The sequence below is a fragment of the Aplidium turbinatum genome, chromosome 5, assembly GCF_918807975.1.
Source record: "Aplidium turbinatum chromosome 5, kaAplTurb1.1, whole genome shotgun sequence".
In the NCBI taxonomy this organism is placed as follows: domain Eukaryota; kingdom Metazoa; phylum Chordata; class Ascidiacea; order Aplousobranchia; family Polyclinidae; genus Aplidium; species Aplidium turbinatum.
Genome location: NC_137476.1, coordinates 38,330,434 through 38,357,674, shown reverse-complemented (window position 1 = coordinate 38,357,674; position 27,241 = coordinate 38,330,434). Strand labels below are relative to the sequence as shown.

At 38.3% G+C, this 27,241-nt stretch overlaps 2 protein-coding genes and 1 non-coding gene across 3 annotated transcripts; 1 reads left to right on the top strand and 2 right to left on the bottom strand.

Annotated features, from left to right (window-relative positions):
* Positions 1-44: 44 nt before the first annotated feature.
* On the bottom strand, positions 45-15,567 carry LOC145770020 (uncharacterized). The gene is made up of 11 exons (XM_082581600.1): positions 15,463-15,567; positions 8,684-8,820; positions 4,409-4,524; positions 4,138-4,226; positions 3,931-4,064; positions 3,536-3,565; positions 3,107-3,281; positions 2,400-2,782; positions 1,829-1,962; positions 1,046-1,297; positions 45-362 (listed from the first exon to the last, which is right to left on the bottom strand). Exons 2-11 carry the CDS (start codon positions 8,739-8,741, stop codon positions 183-185), a joined length of 1,551 nt encoding a protein of 516 aa, XP_082437726.1. The 5' UTR covers positions 8,742-8,820; positions 15,463-15,567; the 3' UTR covers positions 45-182.
* A 3,001-nt stretch (positions 15,568-18,568) lies between these two features.
* Positions 18,569-26,716, bottom strand: LOC145769878 (uncharacterized). The gene is made up of 4 exons (XM_082581419.1): positions 26,292-26,716; positions 19,483-19,745; positions 19,121-19,303; positions 18,569-18,806 (listed from the first exon to the last, which is right to left on the bottom strand). Exons 1-4 carry the CDS (start codon positions 26,704-26,706, stop codon positions 18,747-18,749), a joined length of 921 nt encoding a protein of 306 aa, XP_082437545.1. The 5' UTR covers positions 26,707-26,716; the 3' UTR covers positions 18,569-18,746.
* On the top strand, positions 21,024-21,130 carry LOC145771433 (U6 spliceosomal RNA). Its single transcript, XR_014289223.1, has one exon. It is a non-coding gene; the product is annotated as a U6 spliceosomal RNA (small nuclear RNA).
* Positions 26,717-27,241: the final 525 nt, after the last annotated feature.

The window sequence follows — 27,241 nt, the reverse complement described above, 5'->3', positions numbered from 1 at the left end:
CTGTGTTGTTGGCGATCGAGAATGCGATAACCTGGTCACTTTCAGAGATAAGTTTACAGTTATATAATAATGTTTACTTTGTGACGTCAAACTCAATACGTGAGCGCTGGTTGCGCAATTCGCCAGTGACGTCATCGATTAAATATAAAAACGCTTGTAAAGCTTTATTAGCGACGAAAAGTTCACTGTTCAAGGCAGGCATCGGTTGCGATCTTCATGATCGTGGATTTAAGCGCTTCCGTTTCCTCTATGAAGTAAACGTTCTCATCACTGGGTGGCGACACAAGGGAATTGATCTTGCCAGTGTTGTAATTATTGACGGGGATAACGACAAGTCGGGCCCTCGCTGCTCTTCGAAACCGCTGAAAAATATTAAAATTTGTTAAAGGCTGCAACAAAAAACATTGAGCGAAACATTGGATTGAGCATTCCTTTTGGATCAGTGGACTTGACAGGCGTAATCCACTTTTAAATTTGGGTAGTGGTGTGACCAAGGGTTGCCCTTTCCGTATCCCCCTGTAGAATGGATCTACTGTAGTTACCCCACTGCAGGTTAGGGTTTTATGGACATCAAACCTTTTCAGGATGCTTGAAAAATTGTTTTGTCATAAAATGTCTACAATGTCTAAATGTTTTGTCATAACCTACAGCAATTCTCTTTGTAATAGAAAACTTTCGGTTTTATCGGAAAGTATTTTTGTATATGCGCCGAAGTGGTCAAAATAATCTTCACGACACTGATCAGCTTGTACTTCCACAAGACCTTGATTTATTGTTGAACAAGCTTGCTGGCGTCACATTTCATGTTACGTATAAGCTTCGTTGCATGTCAGTCCAGTATGAGACATAAAGTGATTTAAATTGCATTTCACAGTGGGTCATCGCAGTGCTCGATTTCCAAAACGTGAGCAACACAAATATATTCTCCGCCTCTTCAATCAAGCAACGTCGTAGTCTACTGTCAGAAAAAATGGTTTTAGTTTTCTCTCAAGCACTGCGTTTCCTGTAGACCTTTGTTTTGTGGCAGTTGTTTCAATTCACTCACCGGGGCTCTGTACACGAGGTCGTCGGAAGTTTGACCATCCGTCATCAGGATGACCATGTTGGGAGCGTTTCTTCTATCACCACCTGCCGGTACAAATGATTCTTTTCTTATCTTCCAGAGGGCCCTCATTATCCGAGTTCCGTAACCGTGATACATCAAGTCATTGATTTTTGGCATTAAAGCGTCACTGGTCGAAGAGTTGAAGAAATTCCAAATGTATTTCGGATTTCCATCAAACCGAACACCTGCCACCTAAAGTTGAAATGAAAGAAGTTCTAGTTTGCGATAAGAAGTTAGTTTAAGCTTTGTACCGGTTTTCAGTTGGCCGCTTCATCGGCTTTACTACAGTATATGGACTACAGTAGTAGTCTACAAAAAGGGTGCAATCCTAACATTGTCTGCATTGGGCCACTGATCTTTCAAATAGCCTAGTTTATATAAAACATCCACAAAAAATTACCGGAGTTTGCCAGTGATTGGGTTGCCCTTCATTGTTGTTTGCACTTGAATTATATAATTATACGGTGTTTGCCTTTGTGACGGTTTGGCGCAGAGAAGAAAAATCGTAGCCTAAGTGGAATTTTAAGTTATTACAAAGTAGATTTAGCACGCCACAATCGTGAACATTGGCTTCCTTGCCTACTCGTCTACTTAATCTAAATCTGAACCACCGGGTGTGAGCCTGGATACGACAACAAAATCCACAAGAAATTACCGGAGTTTGCCAGTGATTGAGGTCTGTGTTCTGCCACAAACAGATTCGCATTAAAAGTTTTTACTGACCTTGATTTGATTCAAACCAACAGGAATCCCGGATAGCAAATTCTTAACAAACATTTTCTCTCTTCTGAAATTCCTCACTCCAATGCTGCTGCTCGAATCGAAGACCACCACTAGATCCAACCTCGCGCACTCCTCTGTTACGCCATCAACAATGTTGCCATATAAAGAAATTATTATTGTAGAAGTTCAAGCCACTTGGTTATTCTCACAAGGAAACATTTTCAAGTTTTGTTATTTGGAAAGATTCTAGAGACTGTTGGACCATGAAGAGTTGAACAACTAATAAATATCGAACAGAACTGAAACGCAGCTGCTGATCAAAATTATTAAACAAGAATAATAAGATGTGGCGGTCATGATTACCGAAGCGAGGTGCAGTGGACTCAAAATCTCACTAAATTCCACGAAATGCCGTGAGGAAAAGTTGACACATTTAAATGTTTAACATTGGCGCGAACATACAAATCTTTATCCAAGTGCCAATTGCTTTGTGACGTCATTTTAACAAATAAGTGTAAGTTTGGTATTTGAGTAAATTGTTGACAAAAAATTGAGTTTTTAAGCTAATTACCTCCTGGACTTGGTGTTGATGGTGATGAAGCCAAAATCGGTGTAGTGGTCAGATTCGTTAGAGGAGTTGTCGTGGGAGCTAAAGTAGGTGCTGTCGTGGGAGCTGAAGTAGGTGCTGTCGTGGAGTTTGAAATGGGAGTTGTCGTGAAGTTTGATGTGGATGTTGAAAGAGGAGTTGTGATGGGATCCGCAGGAGAGTTTGTTGTTGATGGTTGATATGTGGAAGATGACAAGGGGAATACCCAATCGTTGCAGCGAGCGATGCCGGTGATTATAGGGGAGGTCTGTTTGATGAGGGCTTGGAATCTGTAGGGCCAACTGGGAACATCTGCACCAAGTGAAAGTATCTCTCTGCCATCATTTCCGCATCCAGACAACTCAGGACTGAAATGCAATTTCACGATTTGTTCTCTTTCTAGAATTAGACAAAGCTTTCGGCCTTAAGTGGAGATGGAAATATGTTTCTTTAAGTTTAATTAGATTATTATCAAAGAGTGATTGAGGTAGTATCAGAACACTTGGAACAATGACTATAACATTCCAGTCATGCTTGGAAGCTTTGTTCGAAGATTCCACTTCATGCGATGGCTGATGGATGGAATCTAAAGTCTTGGTGGAACTTCTTTGAATCAAGACTTTTTAACAGCAATTTTTATGTAAAACAAGTTTATACGAATCAATAAGAGCCGAAATTTGTTTTCCTCAAACCTGCATGTCGTGCTGCTCTGCACGAAATCAACCAGAGATGTAAAGTCCAAGCCTTCCCTGTTTGATGGAAGCTGGACCTGCTCCTCTACGCAAGCGATGTACTTCATCACGTTTGGGGATAAAAGCGAGAACTCCTCTGTTTCGCTAGTTTGTCTTTTTCTTCTTGTTTTAGGCTCTTCAAAACAAAAGAAAACATTTCTCTCACCACGCAAAATACGTCCGGAGATGTAGGGTCTCAAATGTTCTAGTTACCGATATCGCTCGAGAATTATTTATTCGTTACATTACATTGTTAGATGCTGTTTGCGGTTTCTCAAGAAGTTAACAGCGTTAATAATGTGCTGACAACACTGCTCATTGATGTAAATGACTTTATTGCATTCGATGGGAATTAAGAAATATGTTTGGGAATATAAACAGCGAACGTACCATCAATCAGACGAATGCCTTGAAATTCACCTGAAATAGAAAGATTAAAGTTGTTAATTCTTCTAAATGTCTATATGTTCACACAAGGCAAGTCATGTTCGGAAAAATTTATTTAAAAATACAAAATCCGATTTTTTAATAATACAATAAATACTGAACGTTTTTCACAGTTGAAGTTGGTTTTAGAAAATAAAATCAAGTTTTCATTTGTTCTCCGGGGATCTGCTCTCACAGATGCAGATGGTTGATTGACAAGTATGACTGCATAATCAGCATACTGTTTCTAGCACGACTGCGGTGCTAAGGGAAAACATAAATAAATCACCGCAGTTTGTGAGAAACGTTAAAGCAACGTTAATTATCGTTGAAGCAAGGTAGAAACGTGCTTGGCTTACTTCTTCCTTCGGACACATCGAAAGCGTATTGATTGATGCATCTGGAGGTATCCTCCACTAACTGGGAGTCTGACTGGAGGTAGGCGGGGAGTCGGGATATCCAACAGGGGGCGGTGTCGCGACCATTTTCGAAACTGAAACAAGCAATCAATTGTTTATGACGTCAGATTATGAAAAGCGAGCAATTTGTGGAGGCAGTTTTGTCACCTGCAAGCATTGACGTCATTTCCTTCGTACCAGAACGTGTCCAAGACGCTAGTGGCCACCACGCTCTTCCAGTCGTAGATGGCTCCGGCCTGAAACATTATTGATCAATTGTTTTATTGGAACGTCAACAATCTACCTTGAGTGACGTTGGTGAGAGGGTTGCCAAATGGTACCAATGTTTTTCTAAGTTTTCTACTCAACAATCAACACCGTGTCACGGCGACACAACATGACGTCAAACACGTCATGACGTCGACATGACGACACTCACTGTGTTTTGAAGGCAGTCTGAAAAATATTTCCTGAGAACTTTGGTTTGCGTTGCCTCTGTAGAAACCTGCCTCTTCCTTCTGATGTCATGGCCCTCGTTCTCGTAGATGTGGCAGCCTGTGGAGGGTGGTAGAGAGTGGTTGTTACTCATTACATCAAAGTAAGGTGGAGGTTCAATTGTTTTAGTAAAATTTACCAAAGCGTCATCATTGTTTAAAGAGTGCACACAGGTCGTTAACTTTAACTCAGCAGGATGAAGATTGAAGGATCCTCAGACAGATGTGCGGGTTCCTTCGGCCAATCAGGCGGAACGAAATAATAATAATAATCATTGTGCGGCAACAAACAACACGCTGCAATGACAGATGCGATGCAACAAACAACAAGAAGAAGCAAAATGTCACAGAGTCATCGAGTCAGCTGCACCTATTATTATTTGGCATGCCATTAAGTGTCTTTGCCGAGACACAGCCGAGTGCTCGAGGCGGTGTGGAACCCACGTCCTTTTGAACGTCGCGCAAACGTTCTCGCCACTCGGTTACGCATCCGAAGAAACATTTTTGAAATGGTTGTTATAAGTAACGCATTTCTTCCGCTGACTGGGCGGACAATGAAAATAGAAGTCGCTTCCTAATGTCAGCACTCGCAGCACTCGCATTCCACGACGTAGGTGGGAAAGTCTCAACCGTCTCCACATGGGCCTCTGTCATTCAAGCACTACACGGATTCTACGCTACTTCTGCGAGTGTAGCGCTAAATAGGAACAGACCAAAGATCACTTGGTGGAACGGAAGTTGAGTCTGGAACGATGACGCTGAAGAATAATTGCTCTTTTGTAGCTTCTGAGTTCATGCATCAAAAGCTTGCAGAGATGAGAGAGAGAGAAAACTTTTATTTTGTCTGTTGCAGCAATAGCACGGTACAATTATACACAACATGAATAGAATAGCACCATAGCCATCTAGGTACCACAACAGACAGGAAGCAGCGAAAGACTATATGAGTCATCGAGTCAGCTGCTTCCCTGTTCTTAATGTGACAAATGTCAAGCAGCGGTAAATTACGTTTTAGTTATTTTTCCAGTTTCCCTTTTGTTAGTTTGCCGTTCACTACGTGTTTGCGCCAACAATTAAAAATAAAATTGAAAAGAAATTAAAAAAAAAAAAATTACAAGTTTCTTGAACTTTTTACTTTGAGTCTTCATAGGCAAGTTAAAAAATGAATTGTGATGTCACAGAAGACCCCCCAAAAGATAAAAAATTAAGGAAACCGGTTCAGCGTGACCGCACGACTTGTGGAAAAAAACAAAGACACAATTGAGCGCAATAACGTATAAGGTGATTAGTGAATATTAGCCTATCTGTAATTGATGTAGGCCTACTACTTTTTATTCAGACAAACTTTAATCATTTAATTTCAGTTTAAAACGGTTGTATTAAAACAAATGCATTAGATTAAAATGCTACACAATTAAACATATGCAGCTTTGAAAACAAAATGTGGTCTGTTGCAGTTAATGGATCAAGTAGCCTAATTAAGACATCAATTATTACTGTAACATGGGGAAACAAAAATAGAAAAAACAAGAGAAGGAACAGCTTGAAAGGTCAAATTTTCAAAAATATTATTGTTGCGTCATAAAATATAAAAATTAGGCAAAAATTATAAAATCAGTCAGATCGAGCTGATTACATTCCTATAAATTCAAAATTGCGCAGATCTACAAACTATTGGCCAACAAAACAAAATTAAACAAAAACGGGGTTGTAACATACAGTACAATGAACAGTCCAGATTCAATTCTTTAAAAATTTGATTTGGTAACCATAAACAACATTCTTTTGAGTCGATGATTGCAGCATCAAGCCTGGGTAGGATTTGAACTTGGTTGAGTGAAAATGAAGGTTGACTACGGTTGGGTGGAATATAAAAACGACAAAAACATTTCTTGTGACTTCTCTTTACTTTGTCATCAAAGTCCATCAATCAAAGTACATCAAATTCAATAACAAAAGTGGCTATCTATGAGCGATCCAACTCAGAATATGCAAGTAACAAATAGGCTGCCGAATTCACTGGTAGGCCTATATACTGTAGCTACTAGCTAGGCTAAATCAAGGTTTCTTTGAATTGTCCCTTCTCCGGGAGTTCTTTATCGATTTTGACAATTTTTCCACTAAAATGACCACAATTAAATTCCTTTCTCAATATGTACAAATCTAGCTATTCTCCAGGCCTAAATTTTCCTTGATTCCAACTTATATATTTAGACCTGGAGAGCAAACACTTTGCTGATCACTTTGAAAAAGAGCGGGAAAATTATGAACCTATGAAAAATATGATGACCTCTCAACCTCATAGAGGTTCAAAAGATGACAAACAGAGATCATTGTAACGATCAGGAAACGACGATTTGAAAGCTAAAATTCTTGCGAAAAAAAATGCTAATTTTACAATTTCATTTATTTTACAATATATATCAATTTCAATTAAAAATTTATTCACAAATTAATTTGATTGGAAAAATAAGCAAATTACAAATTAACGACCAAAAGTGAGATTGATTGTGGATTGTTACGTCACAAGTTGCCTGGTGAGTTTCAATTGATTCGTTTGAAAATGTTTTTCTCCTTTCATCTTTTTCAACGTCAAAATTAAGTTGAAGTTTAATTGGATTAAAGTTTTAATTTCGCAGTTTTTATTTGCAGAATATTTGCAGAATTCAAGTTTTTATTTTCGACAAATACGATCGAGCTTCTAATTAATCGGCTTGCCCGACCCAGCGGTATGCGGATTATGTTTATAATTTTGTTAAGTTTGTAATCAAAACAGATGAACTGGAGGCAACTAAACCAGATTAACCTAATTTGGAATGACCTAGCGCGTCACTTCTTCATCAGTGTTCCAAATAACAGCATGAAAGCTTCCTCACTTCAGAAGCGACCCGCCTTGATAAACTACACTCCACTATTCACATTTAGATGATTTCACTGTTTTGAAATTATTATTTAAGGCAGCAATCTTTTCAAAGTAAAACGATTTCCTGCACTAGTTGTTGCTTTCAAGTTTTAGAGTTTTTACGATTATTTGCTTTCATGGCGCAGTCGGTTGGGCGCTCGGTTTTATATACGAAAAACAGATCAAGCGGCGCTGGTTCGATTCTCGAGATGTGCGTTTGAGCAACGCAGCTGCGTTACATGCAGCGACTAATAGTGAATGGAATAATTTACAGACAACGAACACAATTCACTCTGACATGCTCCACTGAACTTGCATCGGTGATAGCATTTAGAACAAACGAAAAGTTTTCAAACAATTATTGCCAAACAACGAAATATTAATTAGTCAGTTACATTTCAGTTGAAATAAGAACGAGCTATCAATGATATGTTAATATAACTTTGCAAAGTTTTTGTGAGTTGAAAATACGAACAATGAACTGCAGCATCACGCCACTATCTGGAATGTAGTTAGGTTGACGGTTTGTGACAAAAAACTTCTCGAAACTTCGGGTTTTGTTATTTCTTATGACGTGGTTTTCATTGAAGAACATCCAAAGCGATTCAAGAAGCTTTCCTGTTTGCTTTCAATAAATTTTTAAAACTAATTTGTATCAGCCAATCAGCTAGGCGAACGTAACCAGCCAATCCGGTTGCTACACGTCAAAAACAAAAATGAAAAGTAAAATTTGATCAAAAGTTTGCTCAAGTACGTACCACGCTTCATGCGAAGTTGCTTAAAAGAAGTTTTTTTGCGGCTTTCAGTGAATGGACGCAGATGCACAAAGAAATACGCAGATGCACAAAAACACCAAACAATACAGAAAAACATCAAAAAACACATGGAAGTACATAGAAACACACAGAAATATGCAGATACACAAAAAAAATACAGAGAAACGGAGAAGAACGCACAAAAACTTGATTAGCGTTAGTAACGTTGATTTCAGATGACGCAGTGCCGACGTAAACAATGCACCTTCTTTGATGTACCCGAGTGCATGCCCTTATCGAAGACAAATAATGTAAAGTGGTCTGAGTGTCAAAACAATATAAACATCAAGTAACATCAAGGTGTGGACCAGGTGTACAATCATTTTAGGTCATCAATGCTGAGGGAAACATAAAGATCATCTCAATAAGATAATAACTTGAAATAATGCTTGCCATTGGTGATGGTGAACGGTCATTTACTAAGTTTGTGCGAAACAAACTTGCTTAAATCAAATCAAAATCTACTTTAGTAAATCTCCAAACAAGATTAAAAAACAAATTACCTTTCACCGGTTGTTGCCACAGCACCAGTAACATGACGACACCAAATTGCTTCCACATGGTCTTTCCCGGAAAGTTGAAAATCAACAAATCAATGACGACCGAATCATGACATCACTACAAGATGATGACGTAAGATCTAAACAAAATGAAACAAAACTAAAGAAAGAATCGAAATGAAATTAGTTCGAAATGTCGAAACGTTTGTGCGTTGAACACTCGAAGGCTGAATGATGACGAATCATTGAGTTTTATTTTAAATTAACACATGACCAGGCAGGTTTTCGACCAGGGCGCTCTTGTTGTGGTCAAGTATTAAACCTAACTCAATATATAGAGGATGGATTCGAACAGAAACTCGCCACTGGAACGGTCTTCGTAGACCTATCTGCCGCTTATGATACCATCAACCATAGGGCCTTGCTTCTTAAACTGGATCAAGTCATCAAAAACCCCACAATCAACCAAGCTATTCAATCACTTCTAACAAATAGACGTTTTTTTGTTGAGATGAATGGTTGAAAAAGCCGATGGAGAACCCAACGTAATGGCCTGCCGCAAGGCTCTGTCCTTGCACCTATCTTATTTAACATATACACCAACGATCAACCAAAACCCCCCAACGTACGTCGTTTCATTTATGCTGACGACCTCTGCCTAGCTACCCGATCAAAAAACTTCTCGGTGATAGAAAAGACCTTAACAGGAGCACTCTCCGAGTATTCCACATATTACAAATACTGGAGCCTAAATGCAAACCCTTCCAAAACCCAAGTAACATGCTTTCACTTGAACAATCATAAGGTTAGCCAAAAACTTATCATCAATTGGGAAAACACTGCTTTACAATATACCCCCTTTCCTGTATACCTTGGCATAACACTGGACAGGACCCTATCCTATAAGACACACCTACTGAAGCTTAAGAAAAAATTATCTGCTCGCAATAACCTTTTGCAAAAGCTGGGAAACTCAAACTGGGGAGCAGATGAGCACACACTGAAGCAAACAGCACTGGCTCTCTGTTATTCGACCGCTGAATACTGCGCTCCAGTATGGGCTAGGTCAAGCCACACCAAAGTAATTGACTCCGAATTAAACCAAGCATGTAGAATCATAACTGGCACACTCCGTCCAACACCAATCGCTGACCTCTATAACTTAGCAACTATAGCTCCACCTCATATACGAAGAGGTCGCTACACAAAAGGAAAGAGTAAAACAAATATCCGACCAACGCCACCCTCTTCATGAACACCAACGTATTTTAACAAGACAGAGTCACGCAAGAGCTTCATCAAAGTCGGCCCATTGGAGCACACCAGCGCGACAGCTGCACGACTAGAAATGTGGACTTCTGAGCCCGATAAGACACAACATCCTGCCATCCCAAGTCCTTCCGAAAGTCTACAACAAACTCCCACCCTTGAGAGAAGAGAGTGGTGCTACCTAAACAGAGCCCGCTGCGGAGTCGGGAGAAATAAAAGCAATCTTTTCCGATGGAAGATGACTCCTGACCCAACGTGTGATTGCGGCCTAGACAATCAGACGATGAAGCACATCCTCACCAACTGCCCCCTTAGCCCTTCATGTGATGACAACGACCTCAAAAACATCACAAACAATGCTCTCACCTGGCTCCGACACTGGCGTGACAAGCTATGAATGAATGAATTTTAAATTAGAAAGAAACATAAAGATTTTTGTTGGCCTTGAAAGTTTCTCGTGGCCGGATCTAAAAGTAACTCCTGGACCCCCTAAACTTCCTGTCTACGCGAATGCATACACGTAACCCAACGATATTTGTTCGTGACCAGACTTGGACAACTAGATAATTCTAGTTGTCTAATTCGATAAATTAGAGCAAAATGTCGGTAATTCTAATTTAATTCGATAAAAACTTGATAGCTCTAATTGTAGTTTTTATTCAATCTCCAGTTTTGCTAAAAAGTTTAGTTTGTCCAGACAGTGTTTTTGGCAAATGGAAGGATACTGCGCTCTTATCAACGTTATACAAAGAAAATGCAATAAAACGATCAAGATCAAAGTGTCATTCCCAGGGCCTCCAAGAGCCCTGGCGAGCCCCGGTGCAGATGTTGCTGCTGGGCCCCCCAGCGCGACATGTCGCGTGATATCTCACCAATCACAAGCAAAATTTGCGGTGTGCGTTCTTACAAAGGATAAATTAGGTTAAAGTATTAACACTCCATTATTTCACAAACAATGCACTATTGTAAATATAACTTTAAATTCACAGATACACACTAGTTATACACAAAGATAAAATGCTGTAAAATACTAAAACACTACATAGTGTAAATATAGCCTCAATAGCGTTGTCAGATATGGAATTCTGCCCTAATTTGAGAAAAAGTTTATAGCTGTTGAAAACAAAAACTTGTATTTTGGATATTTTTTTTAGTCCTGGGCAAAGATCAAAACCCTAACCTTTCCTAACTCTAACCCTTCCTAACTCTGGCAACACCTGATTATAACTATGGCAACAAGTGGGTAAAATCAGCCATTTCGAAGAGAAAAATTGCAATACTATCCGACATGGCTGACATAGCATTGCATATGTGTGCTTACAGCTTTACATTAACATACAATACCATTTCTGACCTTGAAATCTGCAGAGACCAGGGCAGCAAACTTAGGATGAATGCATTGCTATTGTTCATGACATTAAGAAATACCAACTTCAAAATATTAAAAAAATTTTATGCAAAATTGACCTTAACACACAAATTAAAACATTTTATTGGCCCCCTGAACGCAAAAAAATGAAAATATTGTTGTTCTAAAAAAGGGCATAGGCCTACCCATGAGGGGGCCCATTCAAAATACAAAACTGATATTCATATAAAAAAAACAATATTTTATGCAAAATCGACCTGAGCACGCAAATTTAAACATTTTGTCGCCCCCCCCTAAACCAAAAAATTGAAAATTCTGTAATTTAAAAAAAGGGCATGGCCTAGGCTACCCATAAGGGGGCCCCATTCAACATACGGAACTAATATAAAAACAATATTTTATGCAAAATCGTTGAAATCAATCTTTTTATCGCGAGAATTTAGACATTTTGTCGGCCCCCCTTGAACTCACCGGGCCCCGGTGCAATGCACCGGTTGTCCCCCCTCTTGTGGGCCCTGGTCATTCCATCCCTTGAGCAGCAAAGTTATGAAAAGTTCGATTAACTCATCAATTCACTGACGTTACAATGTATATTATGACGTAAGTGGTTTTGGAGCTGTGATGGTGGAATGACACTTTGATCCCGAGTTGCTACATTGGCGTTTTTATCCAACTAAAACAAGATATGTGACAACTGCGTCCAACTAATTCTAATCTAGTTTAAATTCTACTCTAATTTGTGAAATCTTGGGTAGCTCTAATTCTGATCCTAGTTTAATTTTTAAAAGCTTAAATTATTCTAATTATAATTATAATCTAATTTCGAAAGACTTCAAAAATTCTAGTTGTCCAAGTCTGGTTGTGAGAGCTGCATAATTACGTCACTCCTGTAAATTAAATTTTCACGATTCATTTCGACAACCTGACGCCTCAAACCGCAAATGTTTAGATTCTGTATAAAATAAATACATTTCAAAAATAATTATATGGTTTGGCTTTAAACTTTTCCCGTCAAGCATAATAGTTGTACTTGTTTGCAATAAATTATAATCTGCTTAGAACTGCCTTGCTTTGGAATCGAACCATGATCTCTAATACCTCTCAACATTAGTTGGGATGACGACTAAGCCTCAATTTGATCGGTTTCTCTCAAACCATCCTCACTAGAAATAATCGCTGCAGTAGCTCAACAACAAATTCAACCAAAAACGGAGCGAGATGTTCTCTCCGAAGCTCATTGATTGTAAAAACGACTGAACATCCCATTGTTGCACAACAAAGCTTCAGGTTGTCGCCTGAGCAGACCCGCAGCCAACTCAGCCAGTGATCACGTTGCTGTTCACTTCTTAGCCGCTAATAGCCCCAAGGCTATCCTGTGCTGCGATGTATATCTTTAATTGTCTTTTGGATTGTGGCTGATTTCTTTTATTTTTTGCTCAAATTTTTATTTCTCTTAACATGGTTCATTCTTATCTTGATGGTAAAATGAGTTTTACATTATGTGGTGTTTTATTTTTGAAGTAATAATTTTTGACAATCAATTCCTAAAAAGTTCTGTAAAACTAGTCAAAGTAAACAGCTCTCTCTTTGTGTGCCATGCCTGTTCCAGGCTTAGGCGTTCATGCACAATTTGTTTCAGTTATCAAAGTAGCCTATTTAGCTGTATTAAAAATTGTTGCGTTTGGAACTTGTAGATGATCCTTGAGATTATTGAGAAAAGTGAGGCGCTGTTTTCCATGTGTTCGTTTTCTTTTGATTATGTAGAAAAAGTTATTCCGGGCTTGATACAATCAACTTCCACATTAAATTCAACGAAACGGTTAATGATAAATATATTTAAAGGCAATGTGTCAATTATTGAAAATGTGTAGTCAAACTGCATATGTGGCATAGCCTACTGTTGTTGGATGTGTTTATAGATTTGCCTTAGCTGTACAATATAGATTTAAGGTCTGTCAATCAACAATATTTGAACATGCAAGCATTACAGTAGTTATTCACAAGAAGTTCCGTCTGCGGGGTTTAGCAACTTTTTCATTTATTGCTGTGGAGCTTGTGTGCATCCGATTTAGCCACCGCAGCTTGGTTGCTTAACCAAATATCTCCTTGAGCAGCAACATTGCTTGTTGTTGCAGCAACTCCATGACAAATAATGTTTTGTCAGATGTTCCAAAAAGAGAAAACAATTGTGGTACAAAAACATTATGAAGTGTTTTTAATTAATTTGGCAAGCAGACACATTAGAACTAGAAACATTATTTTACAGTGTAGATTCAAACGATCTGTTATAGCCTGATGCTGCGGGTTCTTTTTGGCAATATCAAATTACACTAGATTTCGGAACACAGTTCCCTAGTCATGTGCTATGACGAATGGTGTTGGAGTCAGTGAGTGGTTCTTTAAAGTGGCTCCTAGGTTAGAAACATTATAATCTGAATGGTTTTCTTCCAAAGGCCACCTGGAAAATATGAACTATGCAAAGAAGTTATGACTCTAAAGAAGAACACTACTGCTCATTATTTACAAACATGGTTCGATGATCATGCAGGCGATGTCCATAAATCGATCTTCAAAATGTAGTTGCATAGGTAACTGTCTACATCATCATGTGCATTATTTGCTGTGTTGTCCATTGTGAACATAAAATAATTATCGGGTAATTTTAGTGCTGTTTTTTGTAACAACATCTGTGATGTTTACATTCAGTGCAGTGACTAAAATGTAAAAACAAAATACACTCAAGATTTTTGGGAGAAGCTTGTTCTTTCTCCAAGCAAAGACATGTAGAAGTTGATGTAGGTTTCCACAACGATGTTGTGGTATATAAACGTTCCTTTTTAACATGGACCTCTCCATTAAATTTATTTTTTGTGATAATTTTTTGTTTTAATCTAGTTTTGTAGCGCCGCTACTTGTGCGCTACTTTTCTTGGTAGCAGCAGCTGTGCTAAATTTTTGTTGGAGCAGCTGCTGCAGTAGCCTATAGCGACGCCACTTTTTTCCCAAGGTAGCGAAGAGGCGAGACATTTATTTCAGTCGACCTTCGGCTACTTTTCAATTTAAAATAGAAAAAAAAGAATCATTATTAGAGATTTTTAAAGTAGCGAATGTCCACCTCTGCCTATGAGCACATACAAGGTTCAACTGTTGGCTACTGACTCTTCCTTTCTCAAAAACCCTCTTTTTTGAAGATTAGTTTTGTTTAATTTGTGAGCAGGGTCGACCATGTATCACATAGATTGCGCATTTATAAAAGGGTGTTTACACACCGTGCTTCAATATGCAAATTAGTAAAATTATTTTAACTTTACTTCTTCAATTATTTTTTATATTAGCTTCACGAGGAGCAACAACCTACGATCAACATTGCACAATATGTATTCAAAACAATTGTTTTAGCCAGCAAATATCCATTGACATAAAAAAAAACTGGATCTGGTTACGCCACTGACTATGTGAGTACAGTCGTCCACGCTTAACAATTCGATCCGGAATCCTATTAATTTCTGAATTTAAAAAAAGTCAATTAGCCCAATTTTCAACACTTGCTTGAAGTTATGTAAAAAAGCGTCATAAAAACAGAGAGAGACCGTTCACTAGGCATTTGATAATTAAAGTAATTTGTGTTCTTCTGGAGACTATTTATTAGGTTACCTCCTGATGTTAAAGATGATAACTAGCTTTTTGTATTTTCGACGTTTCGTCAGTCAGCACGACTGACTTTATCAAGGTGGCTAAAACAGGTTAACACAACCTGTTCAGCAACGATGGCACAACACAAAAACATACTAATAAAATGAATAAAGTAAAGCAGCAAGAATTAGAATTAAAACACGCAACAAGATGACTGTGGTTAAATTTCAAATGACGATACAATTTAGTATCTTTCAAAAATTGTTCGATCCCGAGATGGGCTTAATATGTTGAGTTTAATTTGTGAGCAGGGTCGACCATATGAGCTATCATTATAAACCACGCATTCGCAAGCGGATATTTATCGACCGCACCTCAATATGAATATTGATAAAACAATTGTAAAGTTATTAGCTTCACGAGAAATAGAAATCTAAATGATAAAAACATCACAACAAATTATTCTAAACAAATGCTTCAACCAGCAATTACAACAATGGGAGCCCATATACCTTCCTGATGAAGCAAGATGGACCTTGGAGCTATCCTCCAAGGATGTATGCAAGATGGACCATCAATATCCTCCAGGAGACCCACCGCCATAGCGCAGACAGACTAGTGACTCCAAATCAGGGCCGGATTTAGACCATGAGAGGCCCTAGGCTACTCCATTTGTGAGGCCCCTCCATATTTTTTGAGCTCAGAATTTCTCTCTAAACAACATCACATGTCATTGCTTAATGTTAAAAATATGAGTGCATTAAACTCTTCGTTCTTTTCATTTTCCACATTCATGGGTGCAAATTTTGAATTAAAAGAATAAAAATTTAGTTAAGGCAGTTCTGCTTTTAATTTCTTTGATCAAACAACCGTTACAATAATTGTAAAGTTTATTTACGAGGACATAAGAAATAGTTACAGCCATCAAATAGAGTAGGACTAGGCTACCAATTTTTTTCTCGCTTTTGTCCTGTTTAAGTTTGTCACTCTCAATGCACAGAATGCTCTTTATTATGATGCAAACGACGTCATAAGGACTGTTTACAACGTGGTTGAAACCAGTTGTGTATAGAATTTTCTACTCTGAAAAGCTTGATATACATATACTTTAGGTAAGGTTTAAACTTATCAAGTTTGTAAAAAAATTACAAGCTTCAAAACTGAATTTCGAAGCCACTGGACGTTGAGGCCCTAGGCTTCAGCCTGCCTAGCCTATTGGTAAATCCGGCCCTGCTCAAAATTACTCACTAGCTGGATCAATCCAAAGGCAGGTGAACTTGAGTCTTGTCAAACAATTCCCTTCGGACTTAGAAATTGAATGAAGTGTGGACGTCAATAGCTACGAAATTGTCAAAAGCTACAAAATTCTACAAAAATTATGAACCAAGATTGCATAATTTTAGCATGTGGCAAACAAGCCATCCCTCGCGGTCGCAGAAACAACTACACTCCGTGTTGGGATACACAATGCGAGCGCCTCTACCAATCTTTTCTTAGATCTCCAGATATTCAAACAACATCTCCAGCGGCCAAGGCTCTTCTGGAAAGACTCGATGCAAAAAGAAAAGAACGCTGGACAGAGACCATTCAATCTATCGATCTCTCGCACTCAAGCCGTACAGCGTGGAGCACACTCAATAACCTTACGGGACGATCAAGACAATCACCCCGACAATGTCCCATTCTGCTAACACGATTGCATCGCAGATAATAAAGAATAAAACATATAGGCCAGGCATGGCCAAATGGCGGATCGCGATCCAGTTCCGGATCTTTTCAACTTTTTTTGTAGATCTTTCAAGTTGTCTCTGAAAAAAAATTCAAAGTTGGCCTAGCCTATTTAGTTTAAAATTTGCTTAAATTTTTTTTTTTTTAGTCTATAAGGCCTATTTTTAAGGCTTTTATCAGGGTAACCTGTAAGGATCGCTGTAAGTAGCAGGAAACCACGTTTCGATAGTATTGTGAAATCAAAGCCCACTTATCATTTTTCTCACTAATAAGTCACCAGGCCTGTTTATTACAGCACACGCCTTGTTTTAGATGTACAAAAATAATTAATTGCATGTTTTTTGTATGATACAAAAGGAAAAATGCACATCTTCAGCCCATTGTGGATCTCTAAGTTGTAAGATTTGGCGGCAGTGGATCATGGCCTAAATTATTTGGCCATCTCTGATATAGGCCGTGCGATCGTACCTCTGACCGTTTTGTGACAAAGAAAGCGTCAAAGCTCTGGAAAATCAACACACCCGACCAGGAGGGTAAGTTATTGTTCTTTCTTTCTGGTACCGGTAACAGCTATGTATTAACTGCTATACCCAACCTGTTTTCTTCCTAACTTTTGACTTAAGTTTCACATGCACGCACAACCGACGTAAAAACATCAAGCACGTAAAACATCAAGCACGTAAAAGCGAGGAAGGCTCCGGGTTCAGATAGGATAATTTTATGTTTAGAGCTTATCACGCACGTCGGTTATGCTTTAAAGTCTTGGTTATGCGATATCCTGTCGTCCTGCTTGCGCCGCCTCTAGATCCCAAAAGTAATAAAAAGATCCCTAGTCGTCGCGATCCTTAAGCCAAATAAATCATTAGACAATCCAAAGAACTATCGCTCCATCTCTTTGCTCTGCAATTCTTTCAAGGTCCTTGAGAGACTGATCTACTACGCCCGTATCGAATCCTTTGCTTCCCAAAGAACAAGCTGGATTCCGACACGGGTGGTCAACCGTAGATCAAGCCATTTTCCTAACTCAGGACATTGAGGAGAGTTTTTGGGCAAGAAAGAAAGTGGGACTGTATTTGTTCACCTAACAGCAGCCTGTGACACAGTTAGGCAGCGTGGCCTTGTCTACTAACTACTCCACCTACTACCAGACAGACACATGGTTAAAATGATTATGGAACTTATCTCCCAACAAGAACTTTACCCTTAGCACTGGAAGCGGAAAACATGGTAGACTACGGTGCATCAAAAATGGTGTCTTACAGGGATTAGTCTTGGCATCTCTCCTTTTCAACGTCTATATGTACGACCTATAGGCTATCATCTACATTTTAGATGCCGAGTTGCAGTGTGGGAGTAGTTCTACCAAAAGAGAGCAAAGACCAAACTACTCCCACACTTCAACTCGGCCCTACCCACGTAGCAAGAAGACCACACTCTTAAACGAAAAACAGAGAAAAAAGGATAAATGTTCCTCACCCAACAGAGCAACAACAAACCTGACGGAATTCGAGAAGACAATCGAGGACAACGGATGCCCCAAGGACTTTCTTAAGCAATCACCCAGACGATGATACCAGCAAAACAGACAAACCCCCCAGACACCGTATAACCCAGAACATTTTGAATTTCTAATCATGAGCGACGACGCGGACCGTAAAGCAAAAAAAGTCTTCAAAGACCTGGATTTACCAGTCCGCCTCTTTTGACGCTCACGAACCCTCCGAAACGCTCTTCAAAAACCACAAAAATCCGAACCTTGCCGGCTACAAGACTTCCCACTACGGAACGACGACATGTGTACCACCAAGAACTGTGTCTACAAGATCATATGCAAGAAATGCAGGGAAAGCTACACAAGCAGCACGATCTGCCCACTCCACTCCCGCATCAAAGAACAAACATCACTTCAACAAAATTCGTCATAGAACATGACTAGGGAACTGTGTTCCAAAAGATAGTGCAATCCGTTATTCTCACAGAGAACTCGCAGCATTAGGCTATAACAGGTTGTTAAGATTTACATTGTGAAATGTAAATTAAAATAATATCAAGTAAATAACAAAATCTTTCAATCATCTCGATCTTTGTGGGTAAGGTAACGTCCGAAGCCAACATCGATCTTCAACTTCTGTAAAAGACAAAGCGAGTAATTAAATTAAAGAAGTTCCAACACTTGGAATACTTTGCATTCTTTTAATTGTTTACCTTGTTCATTGATGAAAGTTGTTGAACTAATGTGATGTTGACGCAAATAATTGACGTTGATTTAATGTTGATTGACGTAGAATCGATAGAATAATAAACCTTGGTGATTGTAAGGGTACCATAGGCTGCTTTATTCTAACACTGGAATAAGCAAGATATTTTAAAAATTTTGATGAATGTATCGAGGTTAAAGTTCGATAGATGTCACGTTAGATTACGTAACAACGTAACTCTCACCTTATTGTCTAACCCATCCAGGGCTTCCTGTAACTTGCCCCGTTCATCCATGTTCACATCTCTCGACCTCCCATCATTATCATCGAAGCAAGTCCCCATCACAACTTCCTCCGCGACTTTGTTCAATAACTCGATGACGTCATCGACAGATAAGAAGTTGTCAAACAGACGGATTCGGACAATCTAAAAACAAATAATTATGATTCAATAATTAAATAATAATAAAAATAAAAATTGGAAACTCATTGGGACTCGGATGGTAAAACAATGTAATGTACCGTGGAATCAAGGTAAAAACTGATGATAATGTGACCATAGATCAAATTAATTAAACGTTGCTTTAAAAGTGAAACATGACTTACAGATCCAGGCATCGATTTGATCGCCTCGATCCATGGACGGAATTGGTTGGAAGTCATTTTGCATCCGTTCAGATCAAGGCGTCCAAGTCGCGTCGGCATCGACTTGATGAATGACGTCACCGCATGGATGTCATTCTGAGTGTCGGAGGGTTGCATGTTTATTTTCCCTCCAGCAAAATAACTTCCTGCGGCCACGATCACTTCCTCGTCGTTGCCTTCCCTCAGGATTTTGCTGATAGGGATGATGGAGCGATCTTTGTTACCTAATAATGCAGAAATAATATCAATCAATATTAGTAAGTGGGTGCTTAAACTTGTTTTTGTGTGAGTCCACGTAAAACATATGCTACAGGTCATTAAATAACACCTAAAAAGCTTTTATGTAAAAATACTAAAGTTTGACCCCCTAGGTAAATAGTGAAAATTTTGTGAGGTTTACCTAAAAAAAAAGATTTTCAACCAATTTCTTAAACTACTTATCACAAGCACTCCACGTTAATACCAAATGATGCCAAAAGTTTGATTGCTCGTGCACAATAAACTTTGGACATAACTAAACTCCTTCGAAACGTAGTTTTAACAAAAAAGGTTTCATTTTAGCTTCAAATTTGCACTTTTTTAATTTTCTCTGAATTAGCCTATGCTTGATATGCAGTCTAAAAACAAAATATAACTAGCTTTATCCAATTTGTGAAAATTTAAGACCTCAGCAGTAATTACAAATTCGAAAAGCAGTTTTTGAAAGGTCAAAATCTACAGTTACTGTGGTCAGTGGCGTAACTACCTATTGGATCTTGTGGATAAATCCAGGGGCGGCAGGTTGCTAGAGGGCGACAAAATGTGATAACGTTTTAAAGTTTAAAGCAGGGGTCACCAACCTTTTTTGCATGCGGGCCATTTTGGCACTAAGGAAAGCTGTGGCGGGCCGCACTAATAAAATTTTAGGTAGGTTGACTCTTATGCTAGAAAAGAACGCATTTCGTACCCAGTATCCAGCGTTACATGTTGTTCGTATTTATGTTAGAATACCGCAGCAACAAAATTAATCGAACAACGCTACTGCCAGGCCAAGCTCCTTTTACAACACTTTTGATTTTTTTAACAATACCTAATAAACGAGGCCACTTGTTTTGCGCACTTATAGCGAGGCGAGCGGTTTCATCAGAATATTCATCGCCAAGCAAGAGTGGTGTTGTCACTTCGCTTCACAAAAGATAAATAGCAATTAACAATTTCAGTAAACAAGGAAATGTTTGACACATCACAATACAGGCAACAATAGTGAACTGCAAACATATCAGCGAAAAATAGGCTCTAATAACAGGGAAAAAGAAACCATGAAACAAACGCTTGTGGAATACATCGAAAAATCGTAATTCTATTGTAATTCATGAACAGTCTTCTCTCTAAAACAGCAATGAGTTGGTTTTTCATCCTTTTTGTGAGAGTTTATAAAACCGCCTTTTTTTTATTATAGACAACTGTCTCTTGCGGTGCTTATCAGCGTGGCAAGAATTTGTTGATTTTAACAACATTTTGCAGTACTAGCTTCAGCAGTACATATGCTAAAATTGGAGCGATACAAAGAAGATTAGTACGGCTCCTGCGCAAGGATGACACGCAAAATCGTGAGGCGTTCCATATTTCTTTGAAAACAAAAAACATTTGCAGTACTAAGCTAAATATTTTCATTATACAATCAGAAAAAGTCTTTAAATTTATATATAATATTTTGCCAATTTATTATAAATTGAGTTGGCACACCGACCAATTTTGCCAACAAAAACTTGCATAAAGAGAACACTGCTCGAGAAACACAATAACGGTGAAACGCACACTGGTGTTTACATGACATTTACAAACTTAAAATAAGCAACCCTATGCTCACAGACAATTTCGAAAACAGACGTTTTAATCAACCACTGGGACGGTGTGGCTGGACATCGCATTGGAATACCTTTAAGCAACCCCCACCTAGAACTATAATCTGATTGGTCGGTCGGTGGAATCGCATGCAAAGCGAAAATATGCTTCCCGGAAAGTATTTTTTGTCTTCGTGCTCTTTAACTCCTCAAGAAAAGTATTTTTGGTTATACTTGTACGCTGATACCTTCCGCTGGCCGCAGCGTTACAGCGTGGCGGGCCGCATGCGGCCCGCGGGCCGCCAGTTGGTGACCCCTGGTTTAAAGGAACAAAGACAGTCACATTAATTTATTCTCGGAGAGACTCAAACTTAAACGACCTAAGTTAACACTGATCTAAGTGAAGCCAAAAAATTAAGCAATGTTATGCCCAAAAACTAATTTGCAACTTTTTAGATTGTGCCTCGCCATGTGGTATTTGTGTCGATTTAATGATGCTCATGCTATTGAAGTAATGATAGAATGTCGGTTGTAACTTGTAAGCTATATCATTGTTGAGGCAATTTAGCTTTGGTAGTTAAGTTCAGATAAGTTTTCAGTTTATTTCACTTTCGGGTGGAGACAGGAATGGACCGTGCATCATCGAGTCAACTGCCACCTTTACCATCTGTCTGTGGTAGATAGACGGGATTCCTCCATCTTCATGTGTGAAGATAAGTTAGGTTTATGAAAGGTTTAAAGTTTCAGGTCTGAAATACAGTAGAACTCGGTTAATCCGGATTCGATTTGACCGGCGATTCCATCCAGATTAGGCGAAGATCCGGATTAACCGATGACGGTTCTATCAAGACTTGTTCATTTGTACTTCCAGTTTTATCCGGATTAGGCAAAGATCCGGATTAACCGAGTTCTACTGTAGATTACTTTACAAGATTTAAGTTGCAATTTTTTTAAAGTTAATTTTTGCCTATTACGAGATTCGAGAGTAAAAGAAAGTGAAGATTTTTTTAGAAATAAAAAGAAAGCTAGAGAAGAGGAATTCAAAATGGCTCCTTCATTGTTTTTAATTCCTCTTTTCTGGTAATTTTTATGGTAATTTTTAAATGGTAATTTAAATGGTAATTTAAATGGTATTTTAAATGGTAATTTAAATGGTATTTTAAATGGTAATTTTTAAATGTAAAATGGTAATTTTTACAAACTTCAAAATGGCTCCTTCATTCTTTTTAAGTTTGTAAAAATAACCTCTGCTAAAAAAAACAGAAGAGATTAGCATAGTAAATCTCTACTTCAAGTTGAGACGGAAGAAGAAGTGTAGGCTACCTAGAGCAAAACAATAACAAAGTGATCATTGAAAGGCTGTGAATGAAACACTGTCAGATCAAGATAAAACAGATGATATATATTCTTCTCATAACGATGTGGCTACTTGGCCAGAAACATCAACTCATAACATGAAAGTTGAGATGATCAAACTAGGGCCCGAAAGGTTTCAGAATAAAGAAGGGCCATTCAATCCAGCGATTAGAGTAAATAAAGGAGACAAAGAATCATTCAACTGTCTGATGAAGAAGTGGTTTTATTTTGAACTTTCAATAAAATTAAACAAAACTGCTTTAATTCTTTTGTTGTGTGCAATTTTAATTAGCTTTTACGACGGTGTTAAGGGGGGGTAGGGGCGCGTTTCGTGTAAAAATCCAAGGGCGGCATATTGCGTTGCTACGCCACTGACTGTGGTTACTGTACGGTATAAGAAATAGTAAAAAATAGGCAATAATAACTCATATATGTCCAAACCGGAGCTGGAGCAGACTGTAGCAAATATTAGCGAAATTGAAGAGAGTGTTACAGCATAAAGAAATTGGGTCCATCTAATGAAGGGTTGGCAACGTTTTTCAACAAAAGAGTTATTTTTTTATATTTTTCAGCAGGTACGGCCAACAAAGAGCCACAAAACGTATGTAACTACACGAATTTCGAACAGTAGCTATACGAATTTCGTGGTATTGCTGTGACTATAGATCAGAACACAGTTTTTATGCTTGCTTAAGAAACGATTATTTTATATAGGCTACCTTAATCTCCATCAAAAACGGCTTTCCAGGCTGAACAATCTATTGAGCTACCACAAACTAGCAGTATTGGTGTGGTATGGGTCTTTTATCCATTTATTAAATACTTGCTTACTCTGCTACTCTTTTTGCAGTAGTTCTAATACTGCTTTCTCCGCTTATTTTCAATGGGGCACTTTGTAGGAAATGCTCTATGCCTGTTCTAAAAATGATTTTAGCTAAAATCTTTTACATTAAATGCAAAGTTTTCAAGTTATCTGTCCAAGCTGTTAAATCCTGTGTGTTAGCCCAAAATCTTTCTCTGTTATGATTTGTCTATGTCTTCTGACAGCAAAGCATGCTGTTAGCGTACAAAGCTCTAAAGTCTAAACTGACCTGAAAAAGTCAAAACTTAAATGGCAACAATCTAATGTCCTCTGGCAGTTATCACTCGGTGAAGGCTCATTGCTGCGTCATCTTGCACAGTTATAATAAACAATGCTTTAGTAAAGATGGTAAAAACTTTATCAAATTTAAAAGACTAAAACTTGTTAAAAATTTGGCCAATTTAAAAAAATATTAATGTGTTACAAGACCTTTCAGACAACATATACAGTTCGTTGTGGCTTGGATGACAGTTAGTAGTGTAGGCTTATGTATTTATTATAAACACTAAAAATCCGGTTTTAAGTAGTATAGTGCACCCTTAATCAAACGCAAATTTTGTCAAATCTAAGAGGGGGTCGCTTCAGAAAAGCTAAAGAATCGCTGGTTACCGATCTCTGATATAATCCAAATATGGCATTCATTGCAACGAGATGTCTCTACTTTTTAAGATAATAATCTTTCAATATTTTCATGATAAACGCATGCAGAGACGACTTAAAAAGCTTAGTAAATAATATTATGATAGAAATGTTATAAAACTTTTCCAGAACAATGCATCCCACCATTTTCTTATAAATTGAACCATGTAGTTCTGAGTCGCGTTCTACTATAAGTGACATGGTCGACAAAGAATTAATAACTTGTCATTGGTCAGGTTTATTTTGAACTCTTCTATTTCAGAGTAGCATCTTAACAGAGACGTAGACTTCTTCTTCCCTTGTTTGAGAAAAGATTGTTTGGATTTCTGGGCAGGTGACGGAAAGCCAGGTAAGTGTAGCTTCGTATAGTTCTGCTTTGCCATGCATTCCATTTGGTGCCTTGTAAATGGAACATTCAAGAACGACATAGTCAGCAGTTTGTTCCTCCACGCCGCATTCGCAGGGTGATGAAAAAGCCAGACCTCACTTGTACATATTGGAATGGAAGCGGCCGGGCTGTTCGAATTCTATTGAGCTTGACCCAAGTCGTCCGGAGCAGGTCCATACCAGGGAGACGCACCATCGGATGAATAGATGCAGACTAAAAGGTAGAAACATAGTCGGACTGTCGCGTAGAAAAATCTTTGCTACTGGACCACTTCAACTTGACAAGTTCTTACTCCCAAAATTATTCCCTAAAAGAAGTGGGTTTTGTTGCCTGAATGTAACCTAGAGACCATGTTTTTTTTCACTTTTGTTGTATAACTTACTTGTGCTTTTATGCTCACTGCGCTTACATCTGGTATTTGCTGCTTGAACCTTTGTTTTCGAACCTGGTTGATTTTATTCACTTGGTAATTTTTGATCGTTTTTACCTTGAAATTTGAAAACTTTTTAAAATAAAACTAGTTAATAAAAAACAAAACAATATTGAGTTTCTGTCCCGTAAATATAAGCTACTCCAAAATCGGTTAAACATTTTTAGCATAGCAATCTGTGTTGACCAAATCAAAACATTGACTTACTTGCAGCAACTGTTCGAATTTTCTTGTACAGCTCTGAAATAAAAACTTTCTGTTTTTGCAACTTTTCACCTGAAAAAAATCACATCTTTATTAAAATTACGTCTTGCCATCGTCACCTATGCAGATGTATACTGTACGTTGTACAGCTTAAGCATATGTTACTACTATCTTACTTGGTTCAGAATGAGAAAACGGTTGTACTTGTGCTGAAGGTTCAGCTGTTCTTTCAGATGATTCTGTAAAACCACAAATAGCGATAATTGTTAATCACAGTGGTAATTATAGTGACGTTTATTGTGATAAAACGAGGATTGACGTAAAAATATAAAAAATCAGTCAAGTTTGAATACTTGCATAATTTATAGATGAGCTTTCGCCGCACTAAAGGCGATTTTCTCAGTATCTGGAAAATTACAAGCAAATGAAAGCATAAAAATTAATTAACCGGCGAAACCAGCTGCTACTGTAAAAACCATCCCAAAGCAACAATTTCTTTAACGGTTGCAAATAAAGTAGTAGGTAAAAAGGTAAAGGTAAAAAAGGTAAAAAAGGTAAAAAAGGTAAAGGTGAGTCCCATACTCTTGATCCAAGCATCTGGGTATGAGAAGATAAGGTTCTCATTGTACTAAGCCTTCGGCACTAACGAGAGTAGGGTGGCCAGTTCCTTTCTCTCGGCCGCCTTTCTCTCAGCAACTACGCCCACCCAAGTTATTACACCCTGGGTATAGAGGTGAGCGGTGTTTGTCATCAACCAGGAATCGAACCAGGATTGCATGATTGGAAAGCGAACGTCTTATCCGCTGCACCATCCCACCCGCCTATAGGCTGCCTAATATAAAGGAACATGAAGTGCAATGGGATTCAAGGTTGAGAAACTACATTTGCTTGTCGAAAAGATAATTTTTGATTCAATAAACGTCTATTTGCTTAATTCGTAAATTATTTCAAGGATTTAATTGTCAATCAAAATTTGTTACAAGGATTATAGATTCTTCCATGAACTTTCAGGCAGAACAATAATGCCACTCCCATGATAAATAAAATGCTTATAAAACTTAAATTTACCTTTGTTCATGAACGAATCCAAAATGAGCCCAGACATGAATTGTACAATGACAGACCAGTGATCTTTCAATAAGTTATTTTGAACAAAATATGCAAAATCAGGTAATGACATTTTACGACAGATGTATAAAGCACTGAAGTATTCTTGGAAGGTTTGGTGGCTGAAATATAAGAGTTGCTGCCCTTCCAAGAGCGCACATTCTCTGTTTTCCCCCAATAGAGTGACAACAAGATCTTGAACTTCCTGACTAGAGAGATTTTCTGTTTTAAGATCGTCTGCTGTGATCAATACGGTTCCTTTTTTTGTTGCTTCATACGCGATTTTGGAAAGCTTGATGACGATAGCATCTGTTATAGAAACGGCGTGTTCGGAGTTTTTAAGATTTAACAATACAGTGTGGAATATTCGGGTCATCGTAGAAATATCAGCGATTTCTGACGAACCAAGAGATGCTCTTAAGTAAAGTTGCAGCATCAAAGGGTTGTGGCACATTGACGTCAAATGAGGAGTTTTTACTGTAAGTTCCTTCCAAATGACCTCGGATTGCTGTTGGTCATTGACTAAGGCGTCGAATAAAATTTTCATGTTGTCAGGAGTAAGATCACGAATGAAGTAAGTGCGTTTGGGTCGACATCTTTTGGTAATATTAAGCATGGCGTGTGGTCGAGAAGTGAATATCAAGTGACAATTTTCAAGAAATTTTTCCATGCATAGGTTGGACACCATTTTCCAATAGTGGAGCGGAGTATTGTAACTGGATACTTCCACATTTTCGTTCAAGTTCCAGCTCACCTGATCAAATCCATCTAGAATAATGAAGCAGTTTTCCGGATTGTCTGTGATCCATTCAAAAACAGAATTCTTTTCCTCGTTGCTTAAGTTGTAGTTGCAATCTCCCAACAGAAACTCTTTTAAGTCCAATTGTTGGTTGCAGTCGTTCATGTTCATA

What these genes read in the sequence shown, in the direction of transcription:
- LOC145770020 (XM_082581600.1), bottom strand. Translation starts at nt 8,741, where the DNA reads ATGTGGAAGCAATTTGGTGTCGTCATGTTACTGGTGCTGTGGCAACAA. An exon ending in AGGCATTCGTCTGATTGATG is followed by an intron (nt 3,282 to 3,535) that starts GTACGTTCGCTG and finishes TTTGTTTTGAAG; the next exon opens with AGCCTAAAACAAGAAGAAAA. An exon ending in ACCTCGTGTACAGAGCCCCG is followed by an intron (nt 363 to 1,045) that starts GTGAGTGAATTG and finishes AATATTTTTCAG; the next exon opens with CGGTTTCGAAGAGCAGCGAG.
- LOC145769878 (XM_082581419.1), bottom strand. Translation starts at nt 26,706, where the DNA reads ATGACCCGAATATTCCACACTGTATTGTTAAATCTTAAAAACTCCGAA. An exon ending in GGATTCGTTCATGAACAAAG is followed by an intron (nt 19,746 to 26,291) that starts GTAAATTTAAGT and finishes CTGCATTATTAG; the next exon opens with GTAACAAAGATCGCTCCATC. An exon ending in TGGATGGGTTAGACAATAAG is followed by an intron (nt 18,807 to 19,120) that starts GTGAGAGTTACG and finishes TGTCTTTTACAG; the next exon opens with AAGTTGAAGATCGATGTTGG.